The sequence below is a fragment of the Siphateles boraxobius genome, unplaced genomic scaffold (genome assembly GCF_051911475.1).
Source record: "Siphateles boraxobius isolate OS27281-9 unplaced genomic scaffold, OSU_SipBor_1 9, whole genome shotgun sequence".
In the NCBI taxonomy this organism is placed as follows: Eukaryota; Metazoa; Chordata; class Actinopteri; order Cypriniformes; family Leuciscidae; genus Siphateles; species Siphateles boraxobius.
In genome coordinates, this window is record NW_027509219.1 from 9185001 (window position 1) to 9209047 (window position 24047).

The 24047-nt window shown below is 37.3% G+C and overlaps 1 protein-coding gene across 1 annotated transcript in view; it reads left to right on the plus strand.

The window, feature by feature from the left end:
* The window catches only part of adgra2 (adhesion G protein-coupled receptor A2), an 85083-nt gene that overhangs the window by 21269 nt on the left and 39767 nt on the right, over nt 1–24047 (plus strand). Inside the window, exon 2 of the mRNA XM_077224468.1 lies at nt 13434–13505. Coding sequence (XP_077080583.1) covers nt 13434–13505 — 72 coding nt within the window. The remainder of the gene's footprint in view (nt 1–13433; nt 13506–24047) is intronic.

Here is a 24047-nt window from a genome sequence, read left to right on the forward strand (position 1 = left end):
TCATTGCCTGATAAGGCAGCGAGGCAAAAAGTCAGCTGACTAAGTTTTCGGACGGAGCCAGCATCTTTTATGTGTTTGAAAATGCTTTCTGGTTTTAAAGGGCCCGCATTATTCACTTATCGTAACCTTTTGTGACATAGTCATGGTGTACTATGACCACTGTTTTCCATCCTTTTTCTGATTTTTAGGATTAAACATCCTGTTTTTCGCACTGTATACATTTAAGACTTCTTCACAAGGAGGCTGCAAAGATTTCAAAACTGATCCCTCTGATGTTAAAATCGGATTGGATGAGCCACATTTGAAGTCCTTGTAAAAAGAGCTTATATACACAAACCTGTGACAACACACAGTTTAACTGTGGTTATTAACAATAAATAGAGCTATTTATTGATCATTGGTCTGATTTGCTGTATATGCTGTTTATTACCACAATTACCATTCTTTAGACACTCTTATGTATTTAGTAATTAATGACATACAAATGATCTGTTATGCTTTTGATAGTTCTGAGTTCTAATAGTAACTCTGAGCTGTTGATGACACGGTTCGTATATGATGTCCTCGGTCCCTGACAGTTTCTAAATAAGCCGGTTTTGATCTGAGAGTGTTACAGCAGGAGGACGAGGGGGAGACAGAAGGTCTTTTGAGGTTAAGGGTATTTCAACATGCCACATTTGCTAGACAGAGTACTTTCTTTTTCTGATAACCTCCACTTCAGTGTGAGACCTGTGATAGGAGACACACACACACACACACACACACACACACACACACACACACACACACACACACACACACACACACACACACACACACACACACACACACACACACACACACACACACACACACACACACACACACACACACACATTGTGTAGTGCGGAGACTAGTGGCCCCACTTGAGCTTAGAAACCCACAGTCAGACAACAGAGATACGGGTTCTCTATGATCTCCCTCAACTCTCTTCCCTTCATTCTGATGTGGCATAATGTCTTTAAATTCAAACATGTATACAGCATGGTTTTGGAGATCACTGTTAGCTGTCATTATTGTCATCAGAAGCAAGGAAAATAGGCAAGAGAAAACAATCAACGGTACAACAATAACAAAAGACGAATACGACAAAATAGTGTGTACGACCAACAGCAACTCCAGCTGATAAAGTTTCAGATGGATGTAGATTTTTTGTTCTCATTGAGAAACTAAGCCCTGTTTACACCTGGTATTAAAAGGCATTTTCAATCACAAGTGGACGACGCTGAATACAGGTGTAAATGAGGTCTAAAACTTTTGTGCCTGTCCGCTCTCGACCACTCCCCGAGGTAGTCGAAAACGCATTCGACCGGATTGTGTAGATGTTGTGTCGTAGTATAGACGCTAATGTGTTCGAACAACCACAAACCGCTGCCTGCTCTCCACCTACTGACCTAACGCGTAAACATTATGGGAAGCGCGCTAGCCAGACGGGATTTCAACTTAGTCGGCTGATACTCTAACATATTCTCACTCACAGTTTTGGGGACATTTAACATTTAATTTTGAAGTTTAACAATACTATTACAAGTTTACATTCCTGTTATCTCTGTAAAGCTGATTTGAAACAATTTGTATTGTAAAAAGCGCTATAAAGGTGACTTGACTTGACAGTGTTTGGCGTCGTCTTGTGGTAATCAAAGCAGAAAGCTTTCCGTCATCTTCATTGCATCCATAAAGTAAATTGTGAAAACAATCAACGGTACAACAGATTATTTTGTCCATCAGATCGAAAGATCTGAAAAATCACATAGATTTACCCGGCCATAGACCATCCTCTCAATGTAATCAGGACAGAGGTGTTTGAAAGTGGAGAAAAAATGTATGTGTCTCCCTCGTCTACTTGTGATCCCATTGACCAATATGCATCTAATATGAGGTGTAAACGGCCCTAGAGACTGCCACTGATGGAATAAAAGTCAGTTCCACATGCCTTTAACTAAAAGACCATCAAACGAAACTTAAACCTGAATTTAAAGATATGTTTGGCAACTTGCTGTTTGGTTACATCAAAGTCCCTTTCAAGGAAAGTCAGTTCACTCGGTGGCCTTATTTGCAACATTTCCGGGCAGCTATTTTAGGCTTTAAAGGCTAAATTCACACTGCAGGCAAAAGTGGGACAAATCGGAATTTTTTTTTTTTTTTGCTCTATGTGATCTCATGTTTTTTTTTAACAGTGTGAACAGCACAAACGATATGGAATCTGATCTTTTTGATTCTGATTTGGGCCACTTCCATATGTGGTCCTGAATCAGATACAGGTCTGATATTTCGCATTCATATCATATTAGAAGGTTAAGCACGTCACTCTAGATCGACATTCGCAACAATTCTGTGCTGACAGCAGTCACTCCGAAGATTTGACATACTGGTAGTTCTTTGGACACTCAGTGAATGTAGAAGACAGATGTGAAGGTAGTCAGTGGAGGGACAGCGAGGTGTTTGTACTCATAACTTTAGGGGTTGTTTCGTAATTATATATATATATATATTTTTAATTCTACTCATTCTACTCTGCGTCTTCTTTATTAATCTACTCAGTATCTAAATGTATAATTACACTGTAACAAGGACAACTTAAAATAAATTGTAACCAAAAAAATCCAACATATGTGTCAAATTAAACATGCATGGCGTCTCCTCTAAGGTTAATAAGCAGTGGTTAATAATGTGCCGTAGGCGTCTCAGGCCAAGTGGAGGTCTTTAATGGGAGCTTGTTGGCTAAACTCTGCACAGTATTATTAAATTTAAATCCCACTGTGTGAATCCCATCCAGTCTGCGGTTCTTCTGTTTGGCTCCAGAAGTATAGAGAAAATGAAGTCATATTATGAGACGTCTCTGAATGACGCTGAAGTACCGTTAGACAGCTCCTGTACTGAGAATCACATGTAATGCACACATAAACTAATAAAGGCATTACGAATGTTTGGATTGCTGCTAATTTCCTTAATTTTTTTCCATTGGGGAAGAATCTTGGTAAATGTAATATGTTGGTATCTTTTCATAAGGAAGAAAGAGAGGAGACACTGGGTCTCTTGTAAAAGTGAAATGCACTGAAATATATTTAATGTGCACATGTAGAGTACTTCAAATATTGAAAAGTATATTTTTTTATAAAACTATACTTCCAGATAATATAATATTAATAACATAAAAGGCCACTCAAGTCTACTTAAAGAGCGTGCACTTTCATGACTGTTTCTTAACACTTAAGTGCAGTTTTAAAAAGTGACGTGTTTTGTAATCATGTCAAATTAAATGTTTTATGATAAAAATAAAAAGTATATCACAATTTTACCTAATTTCTTGTTTTAATGTATTTAATATGTTTTAATAATATGTAAAGGACTTTATTATAATTTGAACTCTAATGTATTATTTAAAATACATTTAAAGTTAATATATTTTAAATTTACTAAATGGCAACTTCGTCATTACAATTGTGTAATTACAAATATATGTAATAGATGATATACAAGTTTCATAATAATGAAATGACATTAAAGTGTACTTAGTTTATAAACTATAAACTAGTTTACCATAAATGCTTGTCAGTACATTCGGCTGTACACTTTAACTATATTTCAAAGACAATAGAAGTAATTATGAATTTTTTAAATATGTAAGAAAATATTAAATATGAAGTCTAACGTACTTGGGTCAAAAAAGCACTCAGAAATTCAAATAATTGCATTTTTTTTTAATTAATACATTTGTCCAACAAGTGTCCAAAAACACAACAGTATAAGTATATTATTTTAAAGTAAACATTGAGCCAAATGACCTGTGTGTGTGTGTGTGTGTGTGTGTCAGGATGTCCTAGAATAAGTTGTTCTAAAGTTTCAGTTCTCCTAAGCATTTTAGGAGTGAAGCATTTCAGCCATAGCTGTCCGAGGGACAAACTGACATGGACTGTTGTTTCGTCTCAGAGGCCTTGTGGTTTGAGGAGACAAATTGAGCCAAACCGCTCCCAGCGAGTGGCAAAGAACAGGGAGGAACTAGAAACCGCTGCAGTCACAGAGGAAACACTCGTCCTTGACAGACTGCATCACATTGTGCTTCCACACCTCAGCAGGACGCTGTAATCTTGAGTTGTTATACTCTAGCAGTTTTGTGATACAATATATATGAGCATGTCTTTTAAAACCCATCAGGCTAATGCACGATATTTGACATGGCTCACATGGCCTCTACTAATGTATGAAGGGACGCATGAAGGCGCATTTGTCCGTGATGTAATTATAAATATTATAGCACACTGAGTGGTATCAGAGCTCAGATGACTGATGGTGTATGTCTTATATGTCACTGCTGATTTTGTTTTTAAGCTTGACAATTCAGTTAAGGAGCTTTAGACTTTGGTCTGGTTTATGTAGGTTAGTTTTACTGAGGTCTGCTTTTCGAAGGACAGAGCCACTACTAGTAAGAAGGACCAGTTAATGTTTGTCTGTTTATTGTCACATTTCTTTTCCCCAGTTCACTTACTTTAATTTCTTTCTTTATGCAGTATTTTATACACTACCAGTCAAAAGTCTTGGATCGGTAAGATTTTTAATGTTTTTAAAAGATGTCTCTTCTGCTCACCAAGGCTGCATTTATTTGATTAAAAATACAATAAGGAATATTATTACTATTTAAAACAACCTTTTCTATGTGAAAACAGTCAAGTGTAATTTATTCCTGAATGTTCAGCATTATTACTCCAGTTTTCAGTGTCACATGATTTTTCAGAAATCATTCTATGATGATTTGATGCTAACAAACAACAACATGCATTATTATTATCAATGTTGAAAGTGGTTTTCAGGATTCAGGAATTTCAGGATTCTTTGATGAACAGAAAGTTAAAAAGAACAGCATTTATCTGAAATAGAATCTTTTGTAGCATTATAAATGTCTTTACTGTAACTTTTGATCAATTTAATTCATCCTTGATGAATAAAAGTATTGATTTCTTTTATTTATTTCACCCAAAAAATAAACTAAAAATTCTTACTGGCCCCAAACTTTTGAACGGTAGTGTTTAATGTTACAAAAGCTTTCATTCAGCTTTGATCACAGGAATAAATTACACTTTACTATATATTCACATAGAAAAAAAAGCTGTTTTAAATTGTAATTCAACAATATTACTGTTTTTTATCAAATAAATGCAGCCTTGGTGAGCTGAAGAGTTTTAAAAAACATAAAAAATCTTACTGATCCAAAACTTTGCTATACTGTGTTTATTTTTATTTTCAAAAGTAGCAACATTCTCTTTTTACTGGCTCCTACTTATAATATGCTGTTCAGTTCTGCGTTTTCAGCTTGTAATTACGATATTTCAACATGACATGAATGCAGCATTAAACTAAATCATGTCCATTTTGATTTCAAGTAGCAAGACTAATGTCCCACCTTCATTTCTCTCTTTAGATGGCTCTCTTTATATATAATACTCATCCACTAACTGGATTCCTGTCCTGTTTTCCTCTCTTCCTAGCTTTTATCTTTCTCTTGTCATATCATTCTTATCTCTTCCCCTCATTCTGTTGTCCACCTGCTCTCGCTCTCTGCCCTGTCCATCACACAGCAGAGCAGGAAGCGCTCTGGGGTTGACCTCTGACCTCAGTCAGCCAAGCTCTGTATAAACAGCTCATTTTCTCCACTTCCTGTTTAGTTGAACAGGAGCACCGCCTGTTTCAGTTTGTTTACAGAGCGGACCACTTCAAGTTCTTGTGTCTTGTGTGCGTGTGTGTATTCAGCATGTTTTTCGGTGTGTGTATTTTCGTATGCGGGTGTCAGTGTGTGCGGATCCCTGCCTGCTGTTCTAATGAGAACAATGCAGTTTGTTTCCTTATATAAGATCCTATGGAAGTCTGTTTCCGTCTCAAAGTAAAAAAAAAACAACATTTCTAATATTGCTCACAATTGAGGCTGTTTTCTCATGACTTTATTTCTCCCAATTGTGACGTTATATCTCTATTGCAACATTACAACTTTATCAATTAAACATTTTGTCTTGCACAGTATAGTGAGTTTTTATTACATAACTGGCTTATTTGCATTCAAGGTAGGCCAACACATTTTTTTATGTTCATGCTTTCTCGTGACTATCTCACAAATGTGACATTGTAACTCACAGTATGACTTCATATTTCACAGTTGTAACTATATACATTGTGGCTAGATAATTCAATTTCATAACTCACAATTACAACTATAATTCAGTATGACTTCGTATGACAACTTTTTTTTTTTTTTTTATCTCACAATGTGACAATATATGGGACTTTAAATCACACTATATTTTGCATTTTGAATGTTTTTTTTTGTGATTTTGATATAAAATCTCACAATTTTACTTTATTTCTTGTTTTAAACTTTACCTCACAATTACCTTTTTTATTACTTTGAGAAAGAAATCGCTTCTTCAAAATCCAGATTTTGTAAAAGGGATTCACATGACGAAGGTTTTGTATGACTATATGTAGAAATGTAATTGTGGCGAACAGGACGGCCGAGGGACCGGTGTGCTTCACAGGTGTTGCTCAATAGTAATCGCACCACCGGCCTCGCGCCGTTCTCTCACGTCCCTCGGCCGTCCTGTTCGCCACAGTAATGTAAAGATGCTTTAAACAATCTATATTGTTGAAAGCGTTATATGAATGAATATGACTCGACTTAATGTATGTACACAGACATACTTACACAAGCCACTTACAGCAACCCAAGACCTTATGTGACACATAACCTCCACACGCCCGCTTTCTAAACGGTTTCTGACTCATTACTATCTATAGCTCTATAGTCTCTGGGTCCAATTAACCGTTTGTGTTTTTGCCAGTGATATCTCTCAGTCTATCTCTGTATTAAATTATGCAGTAGATCTGTCTGGTTTTCAGCTTTTATCTCCGTGTCTGGCTTCAGTTAGTTGACGGTCGGTGTGCCCGACCAGAGGATCAGGCGGGGTAGATCAGGGTCAAAGAGCTATTTGAAGATCTGTTCGGCTGGCCGTGTCCCAGTACTGTGTGTCCTGATCCTCCCTACATCCTGCAACAGTAGGATGACTTCAGTCGGTTAGTGGTTTGGAGTAGTCACCCTTAGTAATGACCTGACAAAGGCAAGATGCCATTTTCATTCACTTTGAGCCAAAACACAGAGACTCCTTTTGGGGCACTTGTGCTGGTTCTGAAATGTCCCCTTTAATTTACTTTAATTAGATGGCAGGATGTAGTTGAGCAGTGTGTTTGTCCAGACAACATATGCGGGAAGTCATTAGTGGGGTTGCTAGCGTTAGTATTACTCATACAAAAAACAGCTGTGAAAATCTGTTGATAGGTTTTAGGTAATAGCACAATGTTACGTAGTAGTGCTTTTTTGAACAAAGCACAATCTGGACTGCACAACAAATGTAAAAAGATAACTTCTCCAACACTGAGATTAATGGCAAGATTGAGTTGAGATCAGTTTTCACACTCAGTTTTATCTAAGCATAGTTCAGCCAAATCATATGTCACAGAAGAGCAGATTTTGTAGTTCTGACAAAATATCTAGTAACTGCATATTGTCTTTGTACAGTATAGTGAGTTTGTTTACATTACACATATGGCAGATGCTTTTATCTAAAGTGACTTATTTGTATTCATGGTATACATTTTATATTACCTACTAATCAAACCCATGGCCTTGGCATTGCTAATGGAATGGAGGCCAGCTAGTAAGAGCTGTGTGCAGTAAACCTCACACCCTTGGCCTCAAGAGGTACACTAGCGACTAATGCTTTAGCGTCCTTGTTAACGCGCTCACTTTCCAGTTCAAATCCCATTCGGAGCGGTGCAAGTAGAACCATAGGGGTTACATTGGAGCCGTGACCCAGATTGGAGTGAGATTTAAGGGTTGAGTGTAACGGAGGCCAGCTAGTAAAGGCTGTGCGAGTAAACCTTTACTCTCCTGGGCTCAAGAGTTGCTCTAGTGACTGATGTTATTGGCTGTGGTCTATAGGTGCCGTGTTAACGTGCCCGTCTCCCATGCAGGAAACGTCGGTTTGAATCCCGCTTGGATCGGTGCAAATAGAACCAGAGGGGTTACACTAATGCCATTCTATACTAGATTTTACATAAAAAATGTGTTTGCACAAAAAAAGTGGCTGACTCAAATGCTTTTCTGGTTGAATCTGCTCACTAACTTTTGTGACAAGGCAGGGAAGAAGATGAACCAGATGCTGGTTTGCAGCTGGAACCAGACACACACTCTTTCTCAATGAATACACACACTCATACTGCAAACACATTCTTAAGTCCTGATTGGTAACACACTTCCTGACGATAAGAGAATATAGAGCCAGTTATGGTTTATTAGGCTGTGACACATTGAGGACAGACGAAAGTGGAACATGAGTCACTAAGGCACACTTTACTAAAGTTCCAGGGTTTATGTGCAATTATACAATGGATAATTACTATTCTAAAATCTGATTGGATAAAGCCAGGTGTACACTATGCATGTTTCAAGTCCTTTACGATTGTCAGATTATATGATAATACCCCAATGACATCTTGGGTAAAAGTCAAAGCAGACTGTGCAACATCAACTGTCTTTTAGACTATAAGATATACATCTGTGATTTTGGTATTGATGTTTACTGTGTCTTTTACTGTGTGTTTATTGCTGTCACTCTTTGACAAGCACAAGCCTAAGTGTCTGAAGTCTGATGTGGGCGAGTAAAAGAGGTAATTTTCTTTATGCTTTATGCAACACAACATAGGCTATATAGACAGACAAACAAGTGTTTATGTTGCAATCCAGGCTCATTGGAAAAACATGCCAGTGGCAACGTTTCTGCAAAATGAAATTACATTGCTTCTTGCACATTTCGCGACACTTTCAAAGTGAAATGTCCAATGAGTGAAGTTAAAGCGTTTTAGTTTTAATGTGTATTTAGTTTTAAGCGTTCAGTTTTAATGTCTATGTTTACGTTGGTTGTTGTGCAACAGTTATGAACTGAAATGTGAGGTGAGAGGTGCTAAAAGGTTAACGCTCTATCGCGCTTGAAAATAACGTACCACCTACACTAATCCCTAAACATACCCGATAGTTTTATCAAATGCAAACATGTCACACATTTGTTGAAGCAACCATGTCATTTTAGCTGGTTATACAAGTCCCGAACGCTTCACAGTGCAATGCTGTACCAGGTGAGTCTCTCAAGTCTGCTACACCAGGAAAGACACATATTGAGCTGCATGAGATGCAAACGTCAAAATGTATTAGTTACAAATGATGCTCTATCGTAAAAATGTTTTGAGGCCATAAAATGGTATTTTGCAAGGAACCGCCACATGAAAATAAGCCTTTTTAATAATCAATAATATGTGTACATAATATTGTGTAGTGATTTGTAAATTTATATATTTTTATTTAGCAAAAATGTAGGTGGAGGAAAGTTTTTTTCAATGATACTGTTGGTGTGTTGACTATTTTAAAAGGCTTAGAACAAATTGCTGTATTATTTTGCATCAATAAACTGTTGAGCTAATGCATACTGCAGGGCCAACAAAATCTACTTTAGAGAAGTGGATCTATATTGATCTAACGTGAAATGACTCTATTTACATTTTTAAAGTCAGCATTAAATGATTCACCCCATCTATTTTTTTTGTTCTAGATCTTATTCTGAACAATTAATCTATTCATGTTTCATTTTTTAAAGATGTTTTGACCTCGTAATGTTTAATCAAAACACTGGACCTTCTCTCTAGTGACATTTGAAGGACTTACAGTTCACTCAAACCTCACTCCTGCTGATCTGTCACTACTTACATTTCATTGCAACTTTAACTTACATTCCTGGTCCAGTCCATGCTGCTCCAAATAAAATAAATGTTAGTCTTTGCAATCTTTGATCAAAACATAAAAGTCTGCTTTCCTGTTAAATTATTCTCCTTTTCCTCTGATGTCTCTTTGGCCAATTTTTTTTCTCGTAGACTTGAAAAGAAATGATAGTCCGGTTTCACAGACAGGGCTTAGATTAAGCCAGCATTAGGCCTTAGTTCAATTAGGACATTTAAGTAGCTTTTATAAACGTGCCTTAGAAAAAAAAACATTACTGGTGTGTATCTTGAGACAAAACATGGTACTGACATGATACTGTATGTCAGTGCAAGTTGCTTTCAGTTAAAACAGCTCAAACACACATTTAAGGCTGGGACTAGCTTAAGCCTTGACTGTGAAACCGGGGGTATATTTATTATTTGGACCCAACTTGATTTTGAAAAAGTGAATTTGCATGTTATTTGTCAACTGATAAATTATTAAACGTTGTTTTTATCATGTTGCAGTGGCTGCTGTATAAAAATCTGACATATAAAACGCACAATGGCGGGATCAGTTTACTTGCATTTGTTTGTTTTTGTTTGTCCATGTCAGCCACAAACCTAATCCAAACCGGTTTTACTCGTGAGCTTTATCCATACCAGCATCCAAACGTCTCTCTCTCCTCCTCTTCTCTTTCCTCTCTTCCTTCTGATAAGACTCTCTCTGGTCTCAGGCCCATTAGCCAATGGCGAAAGGGATAATTGTCATGGAAAAGAGCTGGGCGCGCGTTTGATGTGGACCTCGACTTCCTTTTGATGTAAAAATGTATCCACTGTGATTATCAAGATTATGGCTTCCTCCCCCTCCTCTTCCTCATTCCCTCGCCCTTTCCATCCCTCCATTAAGCCGTGAAGATTAATTGGAAACAGCCCGGTCTGATGACTGAAGTTGATGGCGTTGTCTTCATAGCTGTCGGGTTGCTTAAATCGTGTTTGGGCAGCGTCCTTTCCCAGACGCTCTCCCTCTTGCTCTCTGTTGGTGAAACACTGTCTTTATATACAAAGTAAATATTACGTATTAGTGTTTATTCAACTATGGGCAGTTTTTCTTTGTGCACCTATGAAATAAACTCTCTTAAAAACACAATCTGACTTATACTACCATTTAAGGGTTTGGGGTTAGTCTGATTTTTTGTTAAAGAAATGAAAATTTTTATTCAGCAAGGATGCATTAAATTGATCAAAAGTGACAGTAAAGACATTTATAATGTTACAAAATATAAACATTTCAAATAAATGCTGTTCTTTTGAAGTTTCTATTAATAAAAGTGTCCTGAAAAATTATTATGTTATGATTTGGTATACCGGTATGTTTGGATCTACATAACTAATGAAGGCTGGCTTGTATTTTCTTTTACTTTATTCATGGTTTTCGAGAATGAGGGGATTTCGCAAAGATTCGGTCGGTCAACCTTCCTCTGGCTTGAAAAACACGCAAAAGTCTCAGCAAATTTAATAGTTCATTAAGACCATTTACAGATGAAAATAATGAATTCAAAATGAGAAAAAGAAAAGTTAAAAACATAAACAGGAACATAATTCTACACCCAAATGAACAATAATACTAATATAGATCTATAAACAAAAAACAAAAATATAAATAGATCTACATTACAAAAAATATATGCAATGACATTTGAGCATTAAACCTTTAACGGGGTCATGAACTTCATTTTTAAAACTTGCATAATATTCTCTGAGGTCCACTAATAATGTTATTGAGAAACATCCTAATTTAGGAAACAGGAAAAAGTCCTGTTTTTGACCCTCTCTTTCAAACACTCAGTTTGGATAGTCGTGTCGTGTTTTAAATAAAATTAAACGTGTTGTAATGTCTTACTGCTGATAAAACAGATGTAGCTCACTAAATCTTTAATTCAGGATAACAGCGAATAACTTAGATCAGAACAACAAAAGCAGCGTTCTCTATGTGCTTTCTTCAGTATCTGATAAAACCCCATAAATGCCGAACCAAAAGCGAATTGCAACTATCACAACTATTCAGTTTGATTGCAGCGCTGCAGTATAAATACTCAGTACATATCAAATGATCTGTATAAGACAAAGCAATAGTGACACATGGTAAAACACTGTTACACTTTTGTGTTGTGACATTATTGTCGGATCCAATGTAGTTGGCGCTGCATCATCTTTTATTTTCAGTCTCTCTGAAAAGCCTGCGTCTAACTGTGTCTTGTTTAAAAACCGCAGTAAAATGAACCGAACAAATGAACAGATATGATCTTGATTAGAACTTCCACTCCATTAGAAGTTCCTCCACGCTTTCTTAATGCTAGGATCACAAAGATGGCTATGCAAAGGCTGTGTTTTCCCTCAATTTGGCACTGCAAAACGTCTTGTAATCCATCTCTATATCTTGAGGCATCTCTATAATTTTGTTGCTTTAGTAATCCTGTGTACTTGCGTCTCTTTCGTATTTACTACTACATGACATGTGTGAATCAGTGGGCGGGGCTAAAGAGGCAATGATGTAGAAGTAGGCATTGCTCTTCTTCTGCATAGGCAGTCTTTCGTCTAACCATGACGCAATAATGTGACAAAATAAGAAACGAGTCGGTTTCTGAGCTTGGCTTCAATAAAAGCTACTTTTGGACGAACTAGGAAGTTTTGAGTTCTGAAACTTATTTTTATAGTAAAATGACCTTTTATGTGTCAAAAGATCAAGGACATTTGCATTTCTCAATTCATGACCCCTATAAATCAATAATAATAAAACAAGAAAAGAAGAAGAGCAAGAAAACTAGTTTTTCAGGTTATCTCCCCTTATTTCTTACATGTTTGTTTCTGTTTGATTGAAATTAAAGTGTTACAATGAAACCAAGCTTACTGTGAAAGAATACGTGTGAGAGTTGTTGAGAGTATTTGTCTGAAGTGTAAAACATAAACAGATCCACATTACAAAAATATATATACCAAGTTCTGTCATGAAACGCAAACTGGTGACAATTACATAGTTAACTACATGGCACAAGCTGATTGGTTTCTGTTGCATCTGCAGCCAATGAGCTTTGAAACCCTCCACCTTCCCCAGCTCCACCTGTATAGATCTGCTACGGTTAATTTCATACAGTATATGCTATTTGTGCAGCAGCAGTAGATCTTACAGTACATGCTCACAGCAGTGTGTCAGTGTACTGGTAGTAGCAAGTCTCTGTACTTCTACATTATTTCTTAGGTGTATATATACCAGAATCTAAAGCTGCAGTCACAGGGTTTGAAGGCAGCAAATGAAGAATATGTGTGAGAGTTGGTGAGCGTATTTGTCTGAGGTGCCTAGCCATATAAGCACGTTTGTGTCAGGGTGTTTACTGTTATATGCGTGTTTGTGTTGGACATGCGCTTGTGTGTTTTGGTTCTGCATGCGTGTTGGCAAGAGTGTGTATGACAGTGTGTGAGTGAGGCCTGTTTTCATTGGATTCATGGATGGATTCCATTTTACATCGATGTCTGTGAATGTGTGATTTAGTGACTGTCATCATAGTGGCTCATTTCATCTCTGCTTTTGCATTTCTTCACAGAAATCTGAGCAACAATCGTATCCGTGTCCTGAAAAATGGCTCCTTCACCGGCTTGTACTCCCTCGAGAAGCTGTAAGTAAATCTCTTTCTCGCCATCATCTCCATCACCAATGCAAGGCTTAGTGGTGTCTTTTGAGTCATTTTAGAGTCAAGTACTAAAACATTAAAACGAGTAACCAGTTACTCAACAAATAATATGTAGCATCCCCAATATTTATTTTATTTTATAGTTTTTTCTTTGTGAAAATGCTGTGGAATGCAAAAACACGTTCTGTGTGAACCCGAGACCCCGAAGTGTCTTGGTTTTTTTCCTCTTTGCTTACCTCTTTCTCTGCCAGCGTTTTTGAAAAAAGTTGCCAGTCACCGCCAGCATTTTCAAAAAAGTTTCATGGCCCCCACAATATTTTGTTGTATGAAGAGTACCTGAATATGCAATATATTAAAAGAAAGAACAGACTCTCTGCTTTTAAAGCCAATTTTGATTTATGTGCTGTTTAATGTTGATGATCGTGTTATTTTACATATTCATCTGCTTACATACTGTATGCTATTGCTTGTTTCTGCTTCTTTTTCGTCTGTGTTTTGATCAGGAGATTCAGTACTCTTTCAGAAGATGCGTAATAGCGCCCCCTAACGTATATTTCAATGAAGAACAAGTCCGAATTATTGTGATAACGGCATAATACTTTAATTTGAACCAGAATGTTCCTTTAATTTTTATACTGAATATTGAAGTAAACGCTGCCAGAGACCTATTTGCTGCTATCTGTGAGTGTGATGATACAGTAGGGAGGAAGGGTCGGTACGCGTGATTATCACAGAACTCTAGAGGAAAGAGTCTCATTACACCTCCATATATCACTCTGTGAAAAACTGCTCAGTCTGGAGAGATAATAGAGGAGGAGGAGAGGAGGCTGCCAGGGATTGAAGGAGGAAGAAATATGTTCTGTTGCTGACTGACCTGAAGTATTGTTGGATGATACTGACAGCGGCTATATTATTTTCTAATAAAATGGTCTTGTAGCTCTTTATGGGCCGGTTCACACAGAATGCATTTTTGCTGTTAAAAACACGAGACCAGTTCAGTGGAATGATAAAAAAAAAAAATAATCACACGGTCTAGAGACACTTTTTTTTAGAAGTTTAACTTGAGAACCTTTTTTAGAATGCCGTGTCAAGCGCGAGACACTGAAAAAGACGTGAGCGCAAACATGTAAAGAGGTCTGTGCAGCTCATGACATTGAAAAATGGAAAAGTAGCGCAGTGGAATGAAAAAAATGCATTCTGTGTGAAGGGGTGCATATATAAAAATAGTGACATGGGGTACAATGGCTAAAACAACACAATACAATAATATTATTTTTAGTGGACTAAAACTTTGTTATTTTTATTTGTAAATTGTGTTTTTTTATTGTGAGTATGTGTGTGTGTGTGAGGTCATTTGTGTGTGCACGTGCGTGTGCTCGTTTTCATGTGTGCACGTGTGCAGTGATTAGCCATGTGTGTGTAAGACAGGGCTGCTCTGTGTATGTAGGTGTTTTGTTTGGGGTAAAAAGATCTGATTTGCTTATTTTTGCAAGTGCAGACAAGACACCCGGGGAGCTGCGGAGGTCAAAGGTCAGAGAAACTGGAGCCGTGCTCGCAAAAAGGCACTCATACCTGGGATTGTAGTTAAACTGGGTTAGTATTGGGGGTAGGGGTGTTTTAGCAAAACTACGGATGTTATACCTCTATTAGTAAAACATAATTTCCTTTCACTTTATATAGGAAATCTTCAAAGAAACCAATTGTATTCTGCATTTGTGGAGTCTTTCCTTGTTTCCCACGCTGTATTCTGCATTTCTTGCCGTCTTTGACGACGTGCGTGATGTCATCGTAGAAGACTTCCGGAAAAAAAGAGTGTAAACAAATAATGGCGTCCGAAGCGGTGTACTATTGTCTCAATGTCATGTTTGAAAGCTCTGTACAGAAGAGCTTCTGTGCTCCTTTGGAGCGGAGGACCAAAACAACTGAAACATGCTAGTCTTTCTGTCAGTTGTCGTACACTGTAAAATAAATTGCTGCCTTAAATTTTCAAGTGCCATCAACTTGGATATAAGTCATTTCAACTTAAATCACATTAAGCGGACTTAAAACACGATTTGAATCTTGTATAACATAAAAAAAGTTGCTTAACTTATTTTGATGAATTAAAGCATTGTAAAAACATTTGTTATCATAACTTATTGATCATATCATTTTTGAGTATTATCAGTGTAATGCAATTTCCTCACTGGCAATTTTAGTTATATTATTCAAGTAATTAATTTATTTGGAAATATTTAGTATACAATAATACAATACAGTATGCTAATACACTATAAAAAATGCTGGGTTGTTTTAACCCAGTTTGGGGTCAAATATGGACAAACCCAAATGTTGGGTTAAAAATGTAATTTGAAATTTTAAACCAACGGCTGAGTTAGTCCATATTTGACCCAAAGTTGAGTTGAAACAACCCACCATTTTTTAGAGTGTATACTGTGTAATAAACTATATTTATGTGTAAATGCACACCGCTATGTTCTTTGGAAATGGTAAGAAAAAGAGTTTGAAAAGGCTCAAAGTCAGGATGAACTAGGATTTTAAGAACACTTTTAAATGATAAATTATGATGATTCACTTATTTTGAGTTTGAAGTAGTAATTTATGGATGCTTTTGAGAATAAAACGGTTACACTTTATTTTAAGGTTTCCTTGTTACAGTATAATTATACATTTAAGTACTGAGTAATATTTATTAACAACATGTACTTACTATATGGTTAGAATAGGGTTTGATTTAGGTTAGTTGCATGTAATTATAAATAATTACTGTTACATTGAGTACATGTAACATATGTAACAAGGACACTGTAAAATAAAGTTTTACCAAAACTACTTGGCATACTATAGAGATTTAAAAGTGAGAAGGGAATAGGCATATGCATACCATGTACTTATAATATGTGTATCCGCAAAACTGGAAACACATTTCTTAAGCAGTTGGTCTGTAATAAAAAAATCAGAAAAATAATATGGCATGGTACATTAAGAAAACCATGTAGCTTTACAAATCTTTGGGGCTTCTTTTTTAGGAAGCCCGATTATATATCCTTGGCTACTACAATTTAATGCTGCATCTTATTCAAAGTCAGATATTATATGGGATATTATTTCCTATTAGATATCACAGGCTTCCCTTTATAAAGACATCCCATTGCCAGACATTCTTAGGATGTTGTATAAAGAAACAAATTGCAATTCGAGTATTTGCTTTGCAGCAGCTTGATCGTCAACAAAGATGTCTCCTAGCAACCAAATTGCAGAGTATAAATGATGGTATGCAGTCCTAGCATTTGTTCTGCAGATGTATGATTATGAACAGAATAGTTCATTAACTGGGTTTTACACACCTGTGACCTGTCTCAGCAAACAGACATTAACATCATGTATGTGTTTATGTGACATTATACATCTACATCCTCATTTATGAATGAGAAAACTGAACTGGTTTCAAATCTGATTTCCAGGCAGAAAGTTCTGACTTTTAGAGTTGATTGGAATGCAGCATGAGAACCAAGTAACAAAAGAGAACTAAAATAAATATACTATATCATGTCATACTTGTGAAAAAGACGAGTATTTAATAGAATTGAATTTGCACTTGTAGTGTTCTTAAAATCTTAAAAATATATTTTTAAGAAAAGAATGTGCAGATAAGATAATACTAATGAAATAAAAGGCCACTTAAGTATACTTAAAGAGAGTACACTTTCCTGACTGTTTCTGAACACACTTAAGACACTCTGTGATAATGTCAAATTAAAAGTTTTATTTTAAAGTGCATTTCAAATGATTATGTTACAAGTACACTTATTTTGATGTGTTGGCTAACATACTAAAGCACATGTAAAGTGCTCAAGTATACTTTTAAGTCTAGAGTGGTATTGAATATTACATTTAATTTATTTTGAATTACATTTATTACTTTATTATTACAAATGTGTAATTACAAATACATGACAAACAAGTTTCACTAGAAATTAAATTAAAGTATATTTTAGTTTACCATAAATATTTGTCAGTACATTTGTCAGGACACTTTAACCATACTTCAAGGTCAATAGAAGTAATTTTGAAATCACATTTAAGATGTACTTAAGTCCCACTTAAGTTGGCCAAAAAGCACCTTAAACTGCAGCTAAGTGAATTTAATTCAAATAAATTTTCATTTAATTGCAATTATCTGGCAATTAAGTGTCTGAAAACATTACATTCTAGCAGAGTTTGGAGGGTTACTTTAAAAATGTACATTACAATTACAAATTACTTCATAAAAAAAGTATTCAGTAACGTAATACAAGCACAACAATGTGAAAGTAATGTAATCTGATTACTTTTCAGAGTCTTAAATATACTTCCTATTCAAATTATACTTCTTTTTCTCAAGGTAAATGTTAAAACACTAATAAATCAGTTTAGATTTCTCATGAGAACATGATTACAGTTGATAGTATGCTTCGTAACAAAAACATTTCCTGCCCTGGGCCTCAACCTCCTGCAGAGTGACGGGTCTGCGTGATCTGTTCTCATCCCATTGCTACCCAATTTATTCTTGTTTTAATACAACGGCTTGGTGTGTGTGTGTGTGTGTGTGTGTGTGTGTGTGTGTGTGTGTGTGTGTGTGTGTGTGTGTGTGTTTGTGCACGTATCTCTCTTCATTGTTTCCAGCTTGTACTGTATGTGTGTAGTGTAACATGCTGCCGGGAGCTTCTCTTATCTATGTGGTCTGTAGACCAGTTATCCCAGGACAGGATGATCTTAGTGTTCTCTCTACTACCTAAAAACTGCTGATATCATATTCATGCTTAGGAGTGTTGTTATATTAAATATCAATGACAAATCTGACTACTGATACATTCTCTGCCACGTTTCACTTTTTCCTCTCTCTCAATTCAAAGGGTGTGTTTATCAGCAAAGCTGTATTTCACTCAAGTGATGTCAAATGCATTCTTTATCATGATACATATGTTATCAATATGACATGAAAAAAACTGCAGCACTTTGTCTTTTTGTCTGGCTGTGTTTTTCTCAACCCATGTGTTGTGTGCTATGCATCCTATTATGGAAATTTCTCTCAAACTGTTCTGGCATTGCTTCAAAGCTCTAAATATTCTCAACAGTCATCTCTACCTCTCTGTCTTTTTCTTCGTCTTTGTATACTATATCATTTATATATATATGCTCTTAAAACAGAGAGATAACATGGGAAATTAATCCAGATTGTTTAATTTAATTAAGTGTCAAACTCATTATAGGTCACAGGCCAGATTTTATTTGTTAAACCTTGGTGTACTCATGGACAGCATTTGGCACAATACATGTTCCTCTCAAGCTAATAAAGCTGTTTTAATAACTTATATTGGGGTAAAACAACAGGGAAGCACAATGTAATGTGCTAATTTATTTTATATATCTAGTAAGGGTGACCACCATCAAACAAACCAAATGTGGGACGATTATAAATTTGTGTGGGACAATGTGGGACATGTTACCAACACTACAACATAACCTGAAACTGTTATATAATGTTTATCTAACTTAATAAAAAACAGAATTGTATTCTGCCTTTCAGCTGATAAAAATTATTTAGTTCTTTAGTCCCTTCCAGAAAACACCCTTACATCACAATGTAACATAACATGTCTTTATTTTACATTACATTTAAATTCAACATCACTGAGCCCAAAGGCAGCAGGCGTCATGCAGATCACTATTTTTTGAAACAGTTCTGACCAAGTCCGACTAAAATCCAACAAAATAAATAATGAAAAAATGTAATATAAACCAACATGAATTTAGATCATTGACAGTCTTATATATTAAGAATATATTCAACCAAAAACTTTCATATGTTTTCGAAAGGATGTGAATTAAAATCACCACAGCAGGCAACACGTTAATAAATTCTGTTAAATTTAAAATTTAATTTACCGAATTATCCATTTGTTTTCTGACAGGGAGTAGTTTTTTACGCCGCAAAAAGAATAAATAAAATGCTTTCTTAAAAAGGCATGAAAACGCACGCACGTTTTTTTAATATGATATTCAAAAACCAACAGACTGATGAAAATGCGGGACATTTTCTCAATATGCGACGTTAGGGACAAGGGGTGAAAATGCTGTGCGGTACAACGCAAAGCGGGACAGGTGGTCACCCTATATCTAGTTCAGTCATAAAACTATAGAGGGGACAGGCTGATAGGTCCTTTACATGCAATCGTCGAGCAATCACATCATTACCACATGGCACAAGTTGATTGGCCTCTGTTGATCCTGCAGCCAATGAGATTGCTTGTTCAACATTTAAATAGTCTGGTTCAGAGTTCATTGTAAGCTAGTTCTGCAGCGAGCTATCAGAGTTCCTCTAAAACCCTCCAGCTCCACCTGCCTATAACTGCAACAGGATTTATGTATGTCTATTTATGCAGCAGGAACATATCTTACATGCTCACAGCAGTGTGTCTGTGTATTAGCAGGAGCAAGTCCATACTTGTGCTGCAGCAGCAGCAACAATAATTAACAGCAGCAGCGTAGCAGATCTAGGGCTCTATTTTAACAATCTAAGTGCATGGTCTAAAGTGCACGGCGTAAGTGCACTCAGGGCGTGTCCGAATCCACTTTTGTTAGCTAGGTCTAAAAGGGTTGTCCCTATTCTCTTAATGAGTAATGGGTGTGTTTTGGGCTTTACGTGCAATAAACCAATCAGAGTCCCATCTCTCATTCCCTTTTGCGATCGTGCCATGGCGGATTCGCTATTTACATGACGGAATTTGCAAGCGGAAAGACTGAACGCTTCTCCAGCGAGGAAACAGATCTGCTCGTGCGCGAGGTTAAGGCTCGCGAGCAGACCATCTATGTGACAAGTCGGATTCCACCATATCTTTATGTACACAATCTTTTACATTGTAATTCTTTTATTTTTAATATGTGGCATGTTTGTATGCTGCTGCGCATCCCTGTGTGTGTAATAAGCAGAGTGTACGTGCATTGTGCATTCACCTTTAGTCGCAAATTACTAATTTCTATTTCAGTAGCCTCAAAATAGCAAAGCGCCAACAATGCTCCTGAACACACCTAGATTTCAGACCAGCACGCCCATGGGCGCACAAATGGGCGCAAATGCATTTGCTATTTAAACAACGTAGCGCAGGACATGAAAATGATAACTGCGTCGGACTGAAACTAGCAAAAAACACTTGAGTCGCACCTGGCGCTGCATTGCGTTGGTTGTATGATAGGGCCCCTAGTCTGCCAAGGCCAAATACATTAACAAATACATTAAGCCATAGTCAATAACATGCTAGTTGCATGAGTTGTCATGATTGAAATGGTTCTAGATTACACATGGGAATTGTTAATTATCAGAAGGGTTTCCATTCAATATATATCAATAATGGATATATATCCAATATGTGTCCGTCAGATATTTCAATTTTCCGAAAACATATTTTTTTGTATTTTTAATGTTTTGTCTTTACCTTTTTGGATCTTTAATAATTAGTTGCACAGTTGTTGTTAGTAAAAATGTGCAAACACAAACATTATTATCATTTGTAATTCGTCATTCCTTAAAATAGCTTAAATGTTACACTGTTAAATGAATATGCAAATTACTCCCACCTCCACTGACTTGCACCAACTGAGAGATCCATTTGTTGACTATCACACGTTGACGTGATTGGTTACAAGATCATTTGTGACGTCAGAAACACCAGCAATTTCAAACCACGTCTCTGGTTCACTGCAGGTTTAAGGAGAAAAAACTCAGCAATGGTGTTGACTTATGGATTTACACATGGCTTGTCTTAAAGCATATTAAAAACACCACATATACACAAAATTAATATCTGGATTTTCACCACAGGGGTTCTTTTACGTAGAGAATACAGTATATATCAGCTCTTCTGAAATGCAAAAATCTGATATAAGATTACATAGAGTGTTACATAGAGTACATAGAGTGTTATATACACTAACAATCACAATGCAAAGCTCCTCCAGAGTCTAACCATGACCATGAAGTAAACTGCATAAACAGGTCATGTGGAAAATGTCACAGTTATGACATGCTAGCACAAGACCGACCATGTTTAGATATCCGTGCTGCACCTTATAAGTGGACTTGAGGGAAAATCATAAATATAATGACAGATTTATTGTTTCTGAATCTCCTTTATATAAAATATGCCTACTTGACCTTCAGTCACACATTTTCCAGGTGTGATAGGATTGACATGTTCTCTTTGAAGATATCACATTCTTAGATATTGTGAAATGAATTTTCTTCAGAACAGTATATGCTTCTATAAGAACCTCAGTGTGGTAGTATTACAGTAATGCCAGAGGGCAGAAGGAGAGGCCGGTGTTGGTTCTCTGGTAGCTCCTCACACAGTCCTCCCTTTCATTAAAGCAGACCTCCTCAAAGAAAAGAAGTCCTTCATAGCTCGCCAAACCACCCAATGAGAGCGATGTTTAGCCATGTTTGTTTTATACCCTTATAGAACACAGCGGGCTGCTGTAGGATGTCGTGAAGGCCGCATGTTAGCGTGCCTGTATGTAAGTGTGTCTTTGTGTTATCTTGGCTTTCATTCACATACTGACAAGCACGTTATATAAAAAGAGCAATTTTCACCTGAACCCAGCCAAACCCACGTTTTTTCCCTTGATCTACTAAATTAAATTTTCCACCCAGCGCCGTCCCTTAAAACGGCACATAGACACGTACACACACATATCCTGTAATGAGGCTGGTCCCTGCTAACGAGTTGCGACCCTAACGAGTGTGTGAAAAGATCACAGCGGCCTGTCCAGAACTGATTTAATGAAAATAATGAGAGAGAGAGAGAATGAAGATTTACAAGCTGATAGAGTGAACAGGATGACAAAAAGTAGAAGCAAATTGTGGTTTCATATAGAGAATGAGATAAAAACATAGAGATAGATTTTGACCCTGTCACATGTAAAAGGCTATATATATATATATATATATATATATATGATAAATGGATGGATATATATGATGGAGGATGGAAGGATGGATGGATATAATAAATGGGTGCAAGATGGAAGTGCGACATTAATTCACGGTGGCCGCTCCGGATCCAAAACACTGCTTATCTTTGTTTTGTAGCCCAATTTACACTGAATATGGACATAGAAGCATCAGATGATCTTGTGTACCATTGCCAGACACTACTGAGATATAGAAATCATCCGGAAATCAACAAATAGGATGACTTGCTATGGGGACCAGGCCTCCAGTCCTCTGCGTCGTCTGATGCTGTTGGCCGGGGACGGAAACTTCAAAAGCAATGCGTGAGAAAGCGGAAGCGTGTCAAGCGGGCAGGAGCCTGTGCTAGGCTAAAAACAAGCCCTAGCTGGCCGGCACTCCCGTCCATACAGTTGGAGGATGTCCTTATGACATCTTCAACATCTCTCTAAGCAGGGCTGTTGTTCCAACGTGCTTCAAGGTCACCACTATTATCCCCGTGCCAAAGAAGTCTACAGTGTCCTGCCTCAATGACCCGTGACACTCACACCCATCGCCATGAAGTGCTTAGAGCAGCTCATCATGAGGCATATCAAGACCTTGCTGCCCCCCTCACTGGACCCACTGCAGTTTGCATATCGTCCAAAACACTCCACTGATGATGCGTCTCCACCACACTCCACCTGGCCCTCATTCACCTGGACAATAAGGACAACTACATTCAAAAAGTGTTCAAAGACTTCAACTCAGCATCATTCACTGGATCTTGGACTTTTTGATTGTGAGACCTCAGTCAGTCCGGGAACAGCACCACCCCACTGAGCACTGGGGCCCCCAAGGGTTGTGTGCTCAGTCCCCTGCGGTTTACCCTGCTGACTCACAACTGTGCAGCAATGTACAGCACCAGCCACATCATTAAGTCCGCCGATGACACGACCGTGGTGGGTCTCATCAGCATAGGAAGTGCAGAGGCTAAAGGACTGATGTAAAGCAAACAACCTGTTTCTGAATCTAGACAAAGCAAACAAGATGGTTGTTGACCACTCTCCACTGTACAGCAATGAAAGTCAAGAACTACAAATTCCTCTGTGTCCAGCTTGTGGAGAAATTCACCTGGTCCCTCAACACCAGCTCCTTAACAAAGAAAGCAGCGTCTCTACTTTCCGAGAAAGCTGAGAAAGCCCAGCTCCCACCACCATATCCAGAGCATCCTGAGCAGCTGCATCACTATCTGGTTTGGAAATTGCACCGTCTTGGATCGCAAGACCCTACAACGGATACTGAAGACAGCAGAGAAGATGATTGGGCACTCTCTTCTGTCCATCATAGACATTTACACTACATGCTGCATCCAAAAAGCCACCAGTATTGTGGCTGACCACATCCACTCTTTCCCCTCCTGCCATCTGGAAAAAGGTACAGAAGCATTCGGGCCCTCACATCCAGACTGTGTAACAGTTTCTTCCCACAAGCCATTCAACACCTCAATAGAAAAGGTCTGGACTGACACACACTTAATTACCACCCACAGTGAAACTTTT